We start from the raw sequence: 14,627 nt of genomic DNA on the forward strand, positions 1-14,627 counted from the left end.
GCATTTAGTCGTTGACGCGGTCACGGGGCGCGTCCTTCGTCTCATATGCCTCTCGGCTGGGAATACTGTTGTGAAAGACCGAAAGGATCACGTGAAGCACACGCGACTAAAGCGTGATCGCTTGCCACCTGCCATGGAAAACAATTGGATGCATGTATGTCGTTGCTCAACTGGGCGATGGTAGTACCGTGAATGTACATATATCTGCCTTGGACCCCGGTCCGCCGTACCTTTCCCTTCACCCCTTGCAAAAGCTCTCAGCTGATCGATGTCGCAAACATTCGCGCGGACACACTTACTCTCTTATCTATATTGCAGCGCGCAACTAACATGGTAGGCCATATCGAGGGCAATCAGGTGCTCATTGCCTTAGCGGGCTATACCCCCGGCAAGCCGATGTAACCAGGAGCATCTGCGAGGAGGCCGTGCTGAATTTTCTCACCACTTCAATCGATCTTCACTAAGAAGGCCGACCATTCACCACACTCGGACACGTCTTTGGCATTTCGGTATTAACCCGCAATGTCGTTATCAACATCAGCACAGGCCCGCGCAGCCTTGTAGGCGGAGAGTTCAAGTTCCTCATTCGGAACCTCTAGGAGTGCAGGCGCAGGTTAGTCGATCGCAGGATCGGCATAGCCAAAAAGCGCAATGCTGATGTGTGTTGGAGACGTCTACCTGGCGCAAAGCCAGCTGACTCTTCTCGTAACTGACCCAAACCCGATGCAGATCGTCGCATGACGATTCGACGCCTCGAATGTGGGAGGCTTTACCGAAGTGGTGGCTTACTGCACCACCGTCAAGTTCACAAAGTATCAAGTGCTTAACGTAGTCAAATACCGTAACTTTCTCAAAAGAGCAGGGGCCATCTTTATACCCAAATCTATGATTTCCCAAGATCTTTTGCCCCTCCCAAGGACACAATTGCTCCCATGACACTTTCCCATGACACCGCTTTTACTGCTCAGCGACAATGAGACTTGCCTTGCCGTACCCCGTTCCGCAGCACATGGTAGCAACGCCAATGTCCTTGCCTGTCCGCCTGAGCTCGGTGAGCAGGCTTAGTACTAAGCGCCCGCCCGATGCACCAAGCGGATGCCCTAGCGCGATGGCACCGCCTTTCGGGTTCACACGCTCCGCGTCTAGCTTGAGCGTGTCGATAGTCATCAAGGCTTGAGAAGCGAATGCTGGTTTGAGATGGACACAGGAGGTATAAGCAGGGGCTCATTGAATGGTTCACATGGGTTCATTCATACCTTCGTTGAGCTCCCAAAGATCGATGTCATTGACAGTCAGTCCAAAGCGCGCCAGCAAGATGGGCGATGCTACAGCTGGGCCAATACCTGCAACGAATATATCAACATCGTTAGTTCAGCTGCGTTCAGAAAACACAGCATGAGATCCCATGTCGGTGAAGCGTAAAACGCACCCATGACATGTGGTTTGACTCCCTTGACAGCTGTGCCGACCCATTTGCCGAGGATCTCCATGCCTGCCTGCTCTGCGAAATCCCTTCTGGCCATGGTAAGCGCAACCGCGCCATCGCTGACTTGTGAGCTGTTCCCTGCCGTGCTGGCTCCGTTTTCCCTGAACACGGGCTTGAGTGTCCCCAGCTTTTCCGCCGAGCTGTCATGCCTAATTCCCTCGTCCTCTGCGATGGTTTTGACCGTCTCCGTGCCGCTCTCAGGCTCGACCCAGCGCACGAGTATAGGCTCGATCTCTGGTGCAAAGAGTCCGGCCTTCTGAGCTTTACTGGCGCGCTGGTGCGACAGAGCAGCGAACTGATCTTGCCGTTGCCTGCCGATATTCCAATGCTCTGCAACACGCTCGCTCGTCTCTCCCATTGGCATGATACAGTCGCGTGCGTCTTGTGAAGCCGATTGTTTGAGCGTCGGACTGAGGTCGACAGGGATGGCGCGCGAGCCATAATTGCGGGTCATGCTCTCTACACCCGCTGCAACACCGCATTGAATTTCTCCGCTCTTGATGGAATGTGCAATGTCGGTAATCGATTGCAGCGAGCTCGCGCACTGACGGTTGACAGAGCGATACGCCGATTCGATGGGCATGCCAGCATGTAGCGCTGCCATCCTGCCGCTTTTGGCGCCTCCGAGCTCCATCAGCACTGTACCCGTGCAGATGTCCTGGACGGCATTCTTGACATCTACGCCTCGCTTCTCCAGTCGCTCGCGGGTCTTCTGAAGAACATGCGCTAACAGCTCTTCCGGGTAAGCATCCTTGAGGCCCTTCTTCACGCGTGCGATGGGCGTGCGCAGGCCGGTGGTGAAGACAATATCGTCTGGACGCTTCTTGAGGATGTTAGCCAATGCCTGGCGGCTGACAGGGCTTGCTCGGAATGACATGACGGACGGCCAGTCGTGCAGCGCCTGGGACCTGGGGGCTTGTCCGTGCCGTTGTAGTTACTGTGCGTCTCGGCAAACCAAGAATTATCCGCCCACCTGATGAGCACCAGTCTCGGTATATATACCCTCATGCATGGTCTGTCGGTGCGTATCTTCACCCAGGTCGTCTGAAGGAGTGTTTGAATCTGTCGGCCGATTGGATGAAATTTCCGCCGTGGTTTCCGGTTTCTGGAAACCTCCGGATAATGGAATGCTAGAACGCTCAACGCTCGGAGGACAGTATATTCTACTTCAGACTGGAAGAGCACACGTCCAAGAGCCCTTTCTTCATGGGGCGAAAGCATCAATATCTCTAATAGTCCATCCACCTCCCTTCTCTGATAATCATCAATCATAGATGTGCACAGGACGCCCACAATCGCTCTACGAACTATGACGGAAGCGCGACCCCGCCGTGCGCCAGCGAGGTATGCATCTGAACGCACCGGATGAGGTGTGGATTCCTCGAATGATGATTAAGTCCTTGCACACGAGGTGACTGCCGACCAAGAATAAGTGCGCAGACGATCAGTCCATAGTCAATTGCGACGCTCCTCAATTATGAATTCGGTGCTCACGTCTTTATAGGATGTCACGGATAAGAAAGGAGCGTTGCGCCCGCAGTGATGGGCCTCCAAATTGAATGCTCGAATGCTCAAATAATAAGTACAGCAAACCTTGGCTTTACATGTCTGAATTTCGACTAGGCCACTTGTAAAACTTTACGACATCACTTTACTGCTTGCTCGACTTTCGTCGGCTGAGCAGCCCTTTGATGCTGGATGTGACCTTCCCTGGCACAGGGGGACTTAATGGTCGCGCGTTTGCAACTGCAGCCGTCGTTTCGTGCGCGTTCGCATGATTCGGGGTTTCAGAAGAGCCGTGCTTTTGGATTCCTTGGTGGACTGGCGTGCTATCGGGGCGTCTTGGCGGTGGAGGGTGGCGGTATGGGATGCCAGGATCTGATCGATTTGAAGCGGTGGATACTTCACGATCGCGGATGGTCGGCAAATTGGGAGAGAGGCAGGCTTTGCCCTCTGAAGGTACCATGAGACTTTGTTCCGGGTCGCCGCCGACAGTCTCGCGTGCAACGTCGCTCGATGACAATACGACAGGCAAGTCTGTTCGTATGATCCTGACATCGTCCTGCAGGAGAGGCGGTAGGTGCCTTGAAGATGCAGGACCCGGGAACGGGGTAGACAGCCTCTGGGCAAAGTCAGCTGCACTCTGACTGAGCGATTGTCTTCTGTGTTTCATATGAAAAGGTGACGACTTGCGATTGAGCGGCGACGACGCTCGCACGGGCGGTGTGATTCCTCGATGGATTATGCTTGGGCTCTTGCCGCGTAGTGGCGGCGATGTGGTAATACTGAGCGTCGAGTCATCGTAGCCAATGTTGGCGATGCAACCTCCAATTGGAGAAGCAGTCTCCTTGCGCAGCCGTTCGCGCTCGATGGATGCTTCGCGCTCTCGTGCTTCAGCCTCATCGAGCAGCAGATACATAGCGCGGGCTCCGCCCAATTGGCCCTTGGCTTTCCGCTTGGCTCGCTCCTCCTTGCGGCGGAGTTCTGCCTCAATTGAGGCTCGCAGGGCTTGGTCCACGGCGGAAGCCTCACGTGAGGCCTCGTTGGGCGTAAGACTTCGAGGCAGATACGCATATGCGTCCGGCGACAGAGATCGATAAGGAACCTGAGGTGTTGGGCTTGTGGAAGGGGGCCGAGGCGAAGGCGTCGGATGCACAGGCGCCGACGGAGGCGACGCGGAATTCTCCTCAACCATGAGCTCCGACTTGGAGTGGCTCATGTGCAGCTCGTCGGCCTTGACCTTGTGAGGTGGAATAGAGAAAGGGTTCGGCATTTCGATGCTCTGACTATTGAGCTCCTCAGCAACAGGAACCTCGTCTGTGGGTCCGTCATCGTCGTCATTGAGAGGGAAGGCGGGTCTGCCGTCGGGTCTGGGGAGAGGATGTTTAGATGCGAAACTGCCTGGAAGCCGGGGTGTTGGAGACGGGGAAGACAATCTGAGGATGTCACTGCCGCACATATTGACCATATCCGGAGAATTGACTCTGACTTGCAGAATCGCTTCACGGCGTGCAAGGCGTTCCTGCGCGTCCATGTTCTGCTCAGCAAGGATTTGAGCTGCTTGCCGATCGCGAATCCATTTGGCTTTTGCCGTTCGGCTGAAGGGTATCTCATAGTCGGGAGAAAGGCCGTGGAGCAAGCGAGGAGTGCAGTCTTTGCAGCTGCACGTTTCGTTGAGGGGTATCAGCCTGCCGTCGCTGAGATGACCGTCACCTTCGTCGGTCCCGCCAGCCCCATCCGGCTGCCCTCGAAACGAGGTCAACTTGGCCATAAGTCTATTGGAAGACCGCCCTAGAAGGCTGGGGCGATGACCCTTGTGCTGCGCCACCGATGGCTCCGCATCTTCCATTCTTGGCAGGATGGGAGAAAGAGACATGTGAGAGAATTCGGTCCCGCCTACCACAGTCTCCAGTTCGGAAGCTCCGTCTTCTGGTAGAACAACAGGTGGGCCTTCAGTGATATTCACTGCACTCTCCGGCGCAGAAGGGGTGGAAGGGGCGGGTGTGGAGCCAGTAGCTGACGGTAACATTGACAATGGCGCTGGTGCTGGTGCTGTAGATGTGATCGTTGAAGTTACGTCGCCGTCGGTCGTAAAATCAGGGCCAAAGCTTAAGGCTTTCATCACCGCGCGAGGCGCGACAACGCGAGGTCCTGTTCCCCCTTTGCTCTGATGTATCAGTGGAAACATAGGGTCGGAAGATGCTTGTACTGTTAGCCCTAGCTTGCTTGGCGACGACTGCAGCAGGGCGGCGTTGCGCGTGTTCTTGACCGTCAGCGCATGCCAATCGAGCCCCGCACCACCCTCAAAGCGAGACGCTTCCTGCTCCGAGCCCTGGGGCTCCTTGTGCTTCAAACAGCTCTTGAGCTGCAACACAACTTCTCCTGAACCAGGTAGTGATGTAGGCGAAGAAAAATTTAGCAGTTCGGATTGAGGGATGTTGCGCTTTCCATCTCTTGTTGATGCTTCAGCCACTCTGCCATCGGCTTCAGACCGGGTCTGAAGGGATTGCCTAGAGTCAACTGAGATGTCCCAGGTTGCATGGCATATTTCCTTGCTCCTTGATCCTTCGAAGTTCAACGGCGGTTCCGATACCACTGGTCGTAACTCTGCACCGCCTAGAAATGTCATGTCCACTGGAGGTCTATGTCCGCTTTGTCCATAACTAGGGTAGTCCTTGAGAGCCGGAAGAGCATCTAGACCGGGAGGAGCAGAGATTTTGCGCAGAGCGAGCAGGGAAGCCTTCGACCTCGGGCCGGAAGCAGTGGAAGGCGACGACAGTGCATCTTGAGGCACCCGGACTTCATTCGCAGGTGCTGCAGGGGGCTGGGTTTTTTTCAGAGGTTGAAGCTTGCCGCCGGTCCGGCTACCACCAAACAGACTGCGCTTGGAGGAATGAAAGGGATCTTGCGGGCTGTTTTTCGAAGTCAAGAGTCATTTTCATACTCGACCTCGTGTGGACTACCACGGTGCGATACCCACATTACTTCGCAGAACCCGCAGAAAGCCGTCCTCTTAACTGTACAAGCATGGCTTGCCCCACCACCTCCCGAATCGACATGGCGCCTGTCGAGGCCTTCACCCTCGAGTGCCATCAGATGAGTGCTCGGATTTTTCATCGTAGGAATCATAAGTAAGCTGAAGGAACGTCCATCATCTGAACCTTGGAAGCTATAGGAGATCTGTCGTCAGGATTAAAGATGAATAGCGACGGCGTCCCTCAGCGATGGAGCTCCACTGCTCCCCGCCTCGAGCATCTACAGTGCAGGTGCCATAATGTCGGAGAATGCGTCAGGGCAGGCCGCTCGAATCGGCATCACCTCTTTGATAGATAAGCTGTTACCTTCGCCGGTTCTGATTCCGTGGTGAATGAGTAGCACACCATGTAATAAGGTAAATTGATGAAACAGTTGCTCGAGTGGAGCGCAAAACGCCGCAGCGTGGTGGCATCCCAGGAGTCGCCCCTGCGCGGTTGGCTTTTTGAGCGCCTCAAGCGCCTATAGAGACGTTGACACATTAACGTCCACCACGAGGAGGTCTCGCCTTGACTGAGAATCTGAGAGCGAGTCATTTGACTGCTTGCTCAACATTGTATCGGTGCTACCAGTGTACATTCCTGATCTTGCCGATCCAGTTCTGATACTACGCAGATTGCAATGCCATCATGCGCGCTGTCAAAGGGACGCTGCTGACCTGGTATGTGGCTCCGTTTCTGGGAAGCAGTGAGATGCGCCAGATTTCCACTGACCATTCTTTGCAATGTCTGACACGCTCAGCGATCCAGCGGTCAAGCAGCTCATCCTCGTCATTAACGAGCAGATGGTCTTCGTCATCGAAGATCTGGATGAAACGCATCTGCTCATCGACCCGTCGATGGTAGAGGCAATGAGGATACGGCTGGATGACGAAGTGAGCGCTTCCACCAGGCCTCTTCTCTTCTTCATGCAACACCTAACCATGGTTCTCTTCTTCCCCAAATTTTCAGCTCGAGAAGAACACGTACACGCTGGAAGTGTAGGGAGTTGAGGATCCAGCTTCTTCAACCTCTTTCATCGTCCCACACGTCCAATCTCGGCGCTCGCTCTCCCGCACGCCTTGCCCTGCCATTGTAACAAATAATTATGGCGATACAGCAGGCACAATACATGCGGTTCCCAACCCCAACGTCGCTCACGGGTTATCCACATGCAAGTTTCTCGTTCGGAAGTAAAGGTGCTCGCATGCCTTCGTCGCAGCTTGTTCTGATGAAAAATTACTACCGTAGAGCGACCCACCCCACTGCACATGAGCTGCTAACGATTGGCAATCCGCAGCAGGTCTCCAAGTCAGCTCTTCAGTATGCTTGCACAGACTACATCGTCTCTGTGGCATCATTGGCTGGCCTTTCGAACGCATTAGGATCGGCATCACTACTCCGCCTCGCCACTGAGCACGTAAGTCCGCAAGCCTCAGACCAGGTCATGCACAGCGTGGACATTCTCAAAACGGTAAAGCACCGCTTACTCGCGTGCATACCTTCAATGCATCCATGTAAAGCCTATGTACCGTCTTTCATGCATCTCCTTCGCGCTCCACTTGGTCAAACAGACAGCGACCAAGTCACCATGGGGTGGTTAACCGCTTCCTTTGTTTCCTTTGTTTCTTTTCCAAATATCATTTTGAGGAATGAAGTGCGTATGATAGAAGGTGCATGAACTCTAAGGCGGAACGAGCCTTCCGCTTATCCTGAATTTTTTGTCATCGATCATCTTCCCTATATTCAGCAGGAACCTCATCATCTCATTGTCGTTGCAGCCGGTGACCTCACGCGTGCAAGCGAAGATTGGAAGTTGCACAGCCTGTGCCTCTTGCATTTAACGGAGGATGAAGCGCAAAGCGAGCGGTTCGGCTCGAGGCACGCAGCCGACGGACAAAAGATTTGCGAGAGAAAAGGACTTGACTTCCTCTACCTCGTACAATCCTGCGAACGAATCCCTTGAAGAGGACGATGAAGGGTCAAACAGTGGCTTCGAAGACCTGGAAGCGGAGAATGCTACAGAAACCGGTCTCTCGGGTGGATCGTACGGGGAAGAAGAGGACGGCAGCGAGATGGAGGGCGGCTTCGTCGATCTAGAGGCCGAAGAAGAAGACAACGCGGAGGGTGACGATGTCGTCGAAGGCGAGCAAGGGGATTCGATTGGAGCAAACGCAGATGATGCTGAGGCAGGAGCCACTACTAATGCAACTGGCAAATCAAAGCGTATCTCGTCGCTGTACGCAATCCCGACCAACGAAGAAATGCAGGGACTTCGAGAAACATCTGAGCTGTTCAAGAACAACGTGATCAAATTGCAGGTGAGCGGGCATAGTTCCACGAGGCCACCTCCGCTCGTGTACTCACCGTGGTTCTTGGCACGCAGATCGAGGAATTGCTTCAAGAAGTACGACCCTCTTACGAAAGGGCTGGTGCTCTCGAGCTCGTCCTCCGACGGCTTCATCTTCTGCTTTCTGGACTGCCCTCTATTGAGCAACAGGCACTCCCTACAGCCATCGAAGCGGCCCAGAAGCTCTTCAAATCTTTCTCATCGATCTCAATTCCATTCGCAGACCCCGCACCACGTACTGACGGAAAAACGCAGCACAAATTTGGCTTTGCACCTCCTGAAGGGCTCCATTTGGTTGGCAGCTGGCCACTCAAGAGCGCCACAAAGCGTCCCGAAGGTATGGACGTCGATGTCGCTGTGATCATGCCTTCTCGTCTGTTTCAGGAGAAGGATCACTTGAATCTTCGATATGCGCACAAAAGGGCCTTCTTCCTTGCTGTTCTGGCCTCGGCCATTCGAGACGCTTCACAGCCGTCGTCGACAAGAAAAGTGGAAAAAGCTGGGGAGTCGAGTGAGGCAGGGCTACCAATAGGGCTGTCGTGGGAGCTTTTGGACGCAGATCCGCGCCGACCCATTCTGGTCCTCACTCCTACACACGGCAAAACAGATGCAGACTTTAGCAAGCTCAAAGTTCGAATCCGCATCCATCCTGCGTACGATCCCGCATCTATTCCATTCAACTTTTCACGACTCGCTCCAAGCCGCAATTCGATTCGTGTCAACGTAGCTGCCTCGTCTACAGACGCCATGGAGGATGTGGACGATATTGACCACCTGTCTGTCTCGTCTGCTACGGCCATTTACAATACAACGGTCCTAATGGACGGCTTAGCACTTGCCCATCTCGTGTATCTGCACAAGACTGCGCAGGCTTGCCCATCTTTCCAAGACGCCTGCTCGCTCCTCAAGACCTGGGCCTTTCAGCGCGGCTTTGGATCGGGTGCAGGAAGGAGGCGCAAGGACACCAAAAATGCAGCTCGTGATTACCGGTATATGCTCGTTGGTAGTGGCAGTGCGCGGTTTATCCTGACCATGATTCTCGCGCATCTGCTGCATGGCGAGGCGAAGAAGGGAACAACAACGGAGAGAGCCAAGTTATCCAATGGGCTGAGTAGCTATCAACTCTTTCGTGGGGTCTTGGATTGGCTCTCAAAGCATGACTTTGCCGCTTCCCCGGTGGCGATGAAGCATATCGAGGGCATCCCGTCGATGCAAGCGAAGATTCCTGCCGATGACTTCCGCAGGCATTTCGAATGCGTACTTGTTGATCCGACCGGGTGCATCAATCTCCTCGCATCCTTGCCGGTAGGGAACATCAACAAGCTCCAGTATGAAGCGAAGCGTACCTTGACTCTCATGGACGATGGTGAAGGAGACAACTTCGGCACCGTCTTCTTGTCAGACCTCTCTGCGCCTTATTTCTCATTCGACGAGGTGGTGCAAGTCGCGCACGGAGCAATCCAGAAGCTTGCCCTAGTGGAAGGCGACGGGGCGAAAGTCTTGCAGGCGCTGGCCAGGGCCGACATCGGCGGTCGTAGTGCATCCGCATGCAAAGAAATGGTCTCAAACTTGAGGCGAGGCCTTGCGGATCGTGCAAATGTCGTAGCGGTGCTCGCAAATGCTGACGAGGCTAGCGGCTTGGTCCGTCTGTCAGAATTCGAAAAGGCGGTCGCTCCAAGCTCTCAAAACATAATCGGTATCTCATACAACATCGAAAATGCACTGCGCATTGTAGACCATGGACCTGCGCCCACTGACGCAGAGGTAGCTGCCTCCTACCGCAAGTTCTGGGGTGACGTGGCTGAGCTGCGCCGCTTCAAGGATGGACGCGTATTGGAGAGTATCGTGTGGAAGTCCACTGCTGCCACGCGGCGATGGACGGTGCCACGCCAAGTTGTTCAGCACGTGCTTGCGCGACATCATGGCATTTCATCAAAGGATATTGTCTTCTTCGGAGCCTCTTTCGACGGCTTGCTCGACGTGGATCGCAATCTCTCACTCAAAGCATTCCTGTCTTCGCCACAGGAAAAAGGCTTTCAGCTTGTCCAAGCTGCTTTTGCCGATTACTGCAGAGCTTTGCGATCGACGGACATGCCGCTCTCGCTCAGCAGCATTGTTCCGACGAGCTCGGCGCTTCGAGGTATGAGCACATTTGTACCCGGTCCACTCAACGTCAACGGCTTGGGAACCAAAGTACCAGATGTGGCATCTTACCTCCCAGCTCAACAAGTGGTCCTGACATTTGAGAGCTCAGGCCGCTGGCCGGATGACCTGGCGGCTATCCAACCCATGAAGGCTGCTTTCTTCGAGCGCCTAGCCACCTCGATAGCGGACAAGGTCCAGGGCTCGCTTGCTCGGGTCCTCTTTGATGCCCAGGCGCCTGATCTAGCCGATTGCTGCGCTTTGGAGGTAATCATGCCAACCGGCTTTGCCTTTCAAGCAAGGATCCATCACGATCGTGAGAGGGTGCTATTGCGACGGATCTTGGACGACAAGCTTGGCGAGACTCCGAAACGCAAGAATCTCGCTCGGTCTGCCTTGGCGCTTCACGACAGACGTTTCACCCATGCTTCTCGTCACCACATCGCCATGAACATCCTTACCCACAAGTTTGCTGCGCTTTCAGAGACGGTACGGCTTGCAAAAAGATGGGTCGCAGCGCAAATGGTAGGCTCACACGTTCCAGAGGAGAGTGTCGAGCTGCTCTGTGCAAGTATCTTCCTTAGCCTCGGTGACGCAGCTCCTGCTTCTGGACCATCAGGGTATGTCCTTTTCCTGCACAAACTCGCTTCTTGGGCTTGGCGCGAAGAGCCGGTGGCGGTCCCTCTGTTCACGGCATCGCAAGCTCCGGAGGAAACCAAGTCAGCAGCCTTTCCAGAACATATCTCAAGGCAAGTCAGTCAAGCGTTCCAGCGCACAAGGAGCTCAGATCCAAGTCTCTCGCAGCGTGCGTGGTTCATTGCGACCGAGCAAGATGTTCAGGGTAGCTGCTGGTCGGAGAGCCGCCCTTCAGTGATGATTGCAGACGCCCTGCGGCAGCTGGCACGAAGTAGCATCGAAATCCTCAAGACACCAGCTGCTATTCCGGCGATACGAGAAAAGGTGAGCCTAGATTATAGCTTCAACTCTAAGATAGTGTAAATAGTTGAATGCTCTTTTCTTTTCCTTTGCAGATCTTATTCACGCCGCCTACCGCAACGTATGACTTTCAGATTCACCTCCAACCGCACCTACTGCCACGCTACAGCGAATCTCTCGTGTACACCGAGGCAAAGTGGGATCCGTCAGTGGCATCGCATGAATATCGCAACTTGTCTGCCGCTAATCAGCGCTCCAGCATCCTTGGCCATGAGCCGAGGCCTGGCTTCGACAGTTTAACAGCCTTTGCACAATTATTGGAGGCGAGTGTACAGTCGAGAGTTTGATATCTACTCTTTGAGCGACAAGTCAGGCTGACTCCTTTTGACATCGCTTTCCAGCACCTCTACGGCGATAGCTTCAAAGTTTTCTACGACCCGCACGGCGGTACGACCATTGCGGGGCTTTGGAATCCGGCGCTGAGCAACGAGCGGCCGCACAAGGTCGCGCTTGGCTTCTCCAGCGAGCCCGTTATGAAGGCTGATGCGCAGAAGGAAGCAAAGGCCAAGTCGATTCGCATCAACCAAGCGGCGATCCTCGCAGAGGTTGAGCGTTTGGGTAAAGATTTGATTGTAAAGATTGAGCGCAAGTAGAGGCACATCCGCCATGCAGTGGATAGACAACTTGCATGTGAAAGGATGACTGTGACGGAGCTTGTTTTACATTTTGGTGGACCCACAGCATTGAACAAACCAGACTCGCAAGCGGCATGGAGAGATATTTGTGCATTCATTGACCGCCTCGCGCACCGCCGAAGACCTTGAAGTGCCTGTTGAACTCGATCTCCAATGCCCGACCACCGTAGACATAATGGTTGAACTTCGTGATCGCCGTCTCTGCGTCCTCGGCCGAGCTGAATTGGACGACGCCCTGGCCCTTCGATCGGCCGCCTTCGAAGAGAATCTCCGCCTCCTCTACGCGCGAGATGGTCTGGAAGAGCTCGACGAGGTCCTCGTCTGATGTCGACCACGGTAGGTTCTTGACGAAGATCTGCGTGCTTGGCTCCGATGGTGGCAGTGGTGCGGCGCTGCTGCTGCTGCCACCGCCTCCACCGCCGCCAAAGCTGCCCGGGCCACTGCGACTTCCGGAGAACCCACCACGCATGCCGCCACGGCCCCCAAAGCCGCCGCGGAAGCCACCAGCACCACCGTAGCTGTTGCCGCCATAGCCACCCATCATGCCCATGCCTCCCATGCCCATTCCCATGCCCATTCCGCCAGGGGCGAAGCGGTCCTGATAGAAGAAATGCCAAAGTGTAGAGCTGTTGAGAAACAGACAGCGGCACCCAAACATCCGATCCAAGGTAAGCTCACCAATCTGACTTCAAGGTTCCTGCCGTTCCAATTGTAACCGTTGAGCTGCTGGATGCAGACTTGTGCTTCGCCAGGGTCGGCGACTGTGACCGTACCACTTCCCTTGGAGCGACCATCGGGCCCTTGGTTGACGTCCGCACGAATGGGCGTACCGCCTGCTTGTCTGATCAGGTCCTTGAGATCTTGCCAGCCAGCTTCGTACGGGAGCTTAGAGGATGGGGTCCGAGAATGAATGAGGAAATGCTGCTATGCGGTTCGACAAAGAATTGGCAACTCACATTATTGATGAAGAGCGCAGCGCCGCCGCCCATACCGCCCATACCACCCATACCACCCATACCACCCATCATGCCCCCTCGACCACCCATGAAGCCTCCACGTCCACCCATGGGCATGCCCATCATCATTCCGCCTCGGCCAAAGGGCGATGCAGGTTGGCCGTAGCGCGCCTCGTCTTCTCGGTCCTGTTACAGGAAAGAATTAATGTTCAGTGATGGAGGTGAGATGCAGAGAGGCACGGTTCGAACCAACCTCTCGAATGAAGACAGTGCGTCCGTTAAGTTGCGTCTCGTTTAGCGTATCGATCGCCTTTCTTGCCTCCGCCTGCGTGGAATACTCAACAATGCTATCACCGAGGGGGTTGCGCAATGAGGTCCGGCACAGAGAGATAACGAGTGCGTTAGCGACTTAGACGCCTCTCAGGACGTCGCGCAATGACTCACCCGCATCCCTTTGACATGCCGTTCGGCAGCGTGATGACTTCGGCAAAGACAACATTTCCCGCTAACCGGTGCGCAACCAAATAATTGTAGCACGCGACGCAGCACAGCGTCAAACCCAAGGCCAGCAGTAATCCTTCGCGTCAGCTTTCCGTCCCCACGCTCTCGCAAAAAATCTCCACGCCAATCCACATCTCAGAAGGCAATTCCGCGCCCAAGGTCCGAATCCAAGTCTACTGCCGCTTGCGCTTGTGCGTGTGCAGCTTGAGCAACAGTCGCTGCCTAGCATGTAAGGCGCTGGTGCTACTGTTGCTCTCGCCATTGTTCAGCCAGCGGCAGCTTGAGAGCGCGTGGATAGCGACAGCTCGACAAGAGGTAGTCGGCACGCTGCCAGCTTGCCAGAGTGAAGTATTGGAAAGAAGAAAGTAAAGAGTGGTCGGAATGAAAAAAGCTCGACCTGACCGCGCTTTTCACCGTGGTCCCTAAATGCTGGTCCCATCCAAGCGAACCACGACCAAACCCGAATCCAAGTCCCAATCCAGGTGCAAAACCGAATCCAAATCCAGGTACCCACCCTCCCGCATGAAGTCCTTGAGATGGTTCCACTTGACGTCGTAGGCAAGGTTGCCTATGTAGACTCTGTTTTGCTTCTGACTCCTCTTGGCCGCCTCGACGGCCGCTTTGGCGGAAGGCCCGGACATCATCATCATCCCGGTAGCGGGGCCGCCATAGCCTCTGAACCCGCCGCCGCCGCCACCACCACCACCGCCTCGCGGTCCTCGGTAGCCGCCACGGTAGCCGCCACTTCCGCCGCTACGTTGTGCGTCGCCTGCGCCGCCAGAGTGGCTGCCGCCGTCGGTGCCGTCGTTGGCGGCTCCTTGATGCGGATCATCCGACGCATCCATGCGGCCGCCGCGGTCGTTTCCGTTCTCGTGCTCTGGCTTGGGCGAATAATCGCGTTCGCGCTCGGATCGTCGCGTGTCGCGATCCGGCGACCACTCGTGCGCTCCACTGCGGTACGGCGAGCGCGAGCGTGATCGCGAGCGTGCATGCTCTTCCTTTGTGGTGACTGGTGACATGGAGAGGGAGAAGAGGATGTAGTTGATGTAT

The 14,627-nt window shown here is 55.1% G+C and overlaps 5 protein-coding genes across 5 annotated transcripts; 2 read left to right on the forward strand and 3 right to left on the reverse strand.

Annotated features, from left to right (window-relative positions):
- Nucleotides 1–488: 488 nt before the first annotated feature.
- K437DRAFT_240720 (thiolase) lies at nucleotides 489–2,455 on the reverse strand. Its single transcript, XM_013384885.1, has 3 exons — nucleotides 1,430–2,455; nucleotides 1,257–1,343; nucleotides 489–1,187 (listed from the first exon to the last, which is right to left on the reverse strand). The coding sequence occupies exons 1-3, from the start codon at nucleotides 2,361–2,363 to the stop codon at nucleotides 958–960; spliced, it is 1,251 nt and encodes a 416-aa protein (XP_013240339.1). The 5' UTR covers nucleotides 2,364–2,455; the 3' UTR covers nucleotides 489–957.
- Nucleotides 2,456–3,002: 547 nt separating this feature from the next.
- Nucleotides 3,003–6,335, reverse strand: K437DRAFT_296586 (uncharacterized protein). Its single transcript, XM_013384886.1, has 2 exons — nucleotides 5,967–6,335; nucleotides 3,003–5,898 (listed from the first exon to the last, which is right to left on the reverse strand). Exons 1-2 carry the CDS (start codon nucleotides 6,113–6,115, stop codon nucleotides 3,138–3,140), a joined length of 2,910 nt encoding a protein of 969 aa, XP_013240340.1. The 5' UTR covers nucleotides 6,116–6,335; the 3' UTR covers nucleotides 3,003–3,137.
- Nucleotides 6,336–6,648: 313 nt separating this feature from the next.
- K437DRAFT_229255 (nucleotide excision repair, TFIIH, subunit) lies at nucleotides 6,649–7,002 on the forward strand (the record flags this gene model as incomplete). Its single annotated transcript, XM_013384887.1, has 3 exons — nucleotides 6,649–6,680; nucleotides 6,761–6,893; nucleotides 6,970–7,002. 3 exons carry the CDS (start codon nucleotides 6,649–6,651, stop codon nucleotides 7,000–7,002), a joined length of 198 nt encoding a protein of 65 aa, XP_013240341.1.
- A 767-nt stretch (nucleotides 7,003–7,769) lies between these two features.
- K437DRAFT_259820 (Nrap protein) lies at nucleotides 7,770–12,147 on the forward strand. The gene is made up of 4 exons (XM_013384888.1): nucleotides 7,770–8,318; nucleotides 8,384–11,449; nucleotides 11,521–11,748; nucleotides 11,827–12,147. Exons 1-4 carry the CDS (start codon nucleotides 7,848–7,850, stop codon nucleotides 12,076–12,078), a joined length of 4,017 nt encoding a protein of 1,338 aa, XP_013240342.1. The 5' UTR covers nucleotides 7,770–7,847; the 3' UTR covers nucleotides 12,079–12,147.
- K437DRAFT_41053 (RNA-binding domain-containing protein) lies at nucleotides 11,755–13,768 on the reverse strand. The gene is made up of 5 exons (XM_013384889.1): nucleotides 13,521–13,768; nucleotides 13,330–13,423; nucleotides 13,077–13,262; nucleotides 12,799–13,005; nucleotides 11,755–12,718 (listed from the first exon to the last, which is right to left on the reverse strand). Exons 1-5 carry the CDS (start codon nucleotides 13,535–13,537, stop codon nucleotides 12,215–12,217), a joined length of 1,008 nt encoding a protein of 335 aa, XP_013240343.1. The 5' UTR covers nucleotides 13,538–13,768; the 3' UTR covers nucleotides 11,755–12,214.
- Between the last annotated feature and the right edge of the window lie 859 nt (nucleotides 13,769–14,627).

Source organism: Tilletiaria anomala (assembly GCF_000711695.1).
Source record: "Tilletiaria anomala UBC 951 chromosome Unknown K437scaffold_141, whole genome shotgun sequence".
NCBI lineage: Eukaryota > Fungi > Basidiomycota > Exobasidiomycetes > Georgefischeriales > Tilletiariaceae > Tilletiaria > Tilletiaria anomala.

Excerpts from the sequence above, each read along its gene's own strand:
- K437DRAFT_296586 (XM_013384886.1), bottom strand. The coding sequence starts at position 6,115 with ATGATTCCTACGATGAAAAATCCGAGCACTCATCTGATGGCACTCGAG. Across the intron at positions 5,899-5,966 it reads TGCGGGTTCTGCGAAGTAAT|CCCGCAAGATCCCTTTCATT; the intron begins GTGGGTATCGCA and ends TTCGAAAAACAG.
- K437DRAFT_240720 (XM_013384885.1), bottom strand. The coding sequence starts at position 2,363 with ATGTCATTCCGAGCAAGCCCTGTCAGCCGCCAGGCATTGGCTAACATC. Across the intron at positions 1,344-1,429 it reads AGTCAAACCACATGTCATGG|GTATTGGCCCAGCTGTAGCA; the intron begins GTGCGTTTTACG and ends TATTCGTTGCAG. Across the intron at positions 1,188-1,256 it reads TCTTTGGGAGCTCAACGAAG|CATTCGCTTCTCAAGCCTTG; the intron begins GTATGAATGAAC and ends ATCTCAAACCAG.
- K437DRAFT_259820 (XM_013384888.1), top strand. The coding sequence starts at position 7,848 with ATGAAGCGCAAAGCGAGCGGTTCGGCTCGAGGCACGCAGCCGACGGAC. Across the intron at positions 11,450-11,520 it reads TTCCGGCGATACGAGAAAAG|ATCTTATTCACGCCGCCTAC; the intron begins GTGAGCCTAGAT and ends TTTCCTTTGCAG. Across the intron at positions 11,749-11,826 it reads CCTTTGCACAATTATTGGAG|CACCTCTACGGCGATAGCTT; the intron begins GCGAGTGTACAG and ends ATCGCTTTCCAG.
- K437DRAFT_41053 (XM_013384889.1), bottom strand. Across the intron at positions 13,006-13,076 it reads CTGCGCTCTTCATCAATAAT|CTCCCGTACGAAGCTGGCTG; the intron begins GTGAGTTGCCAA and ends CCATCCTCTAAG. Across the intron at positions 12,719-12,798 it reads GGAACCTTGAAGTCAGATTG|GACCGCTTCGCCCCTGGCGG; the intron begins GTGAGCTTACCT and ends TTCTTCTATCAG.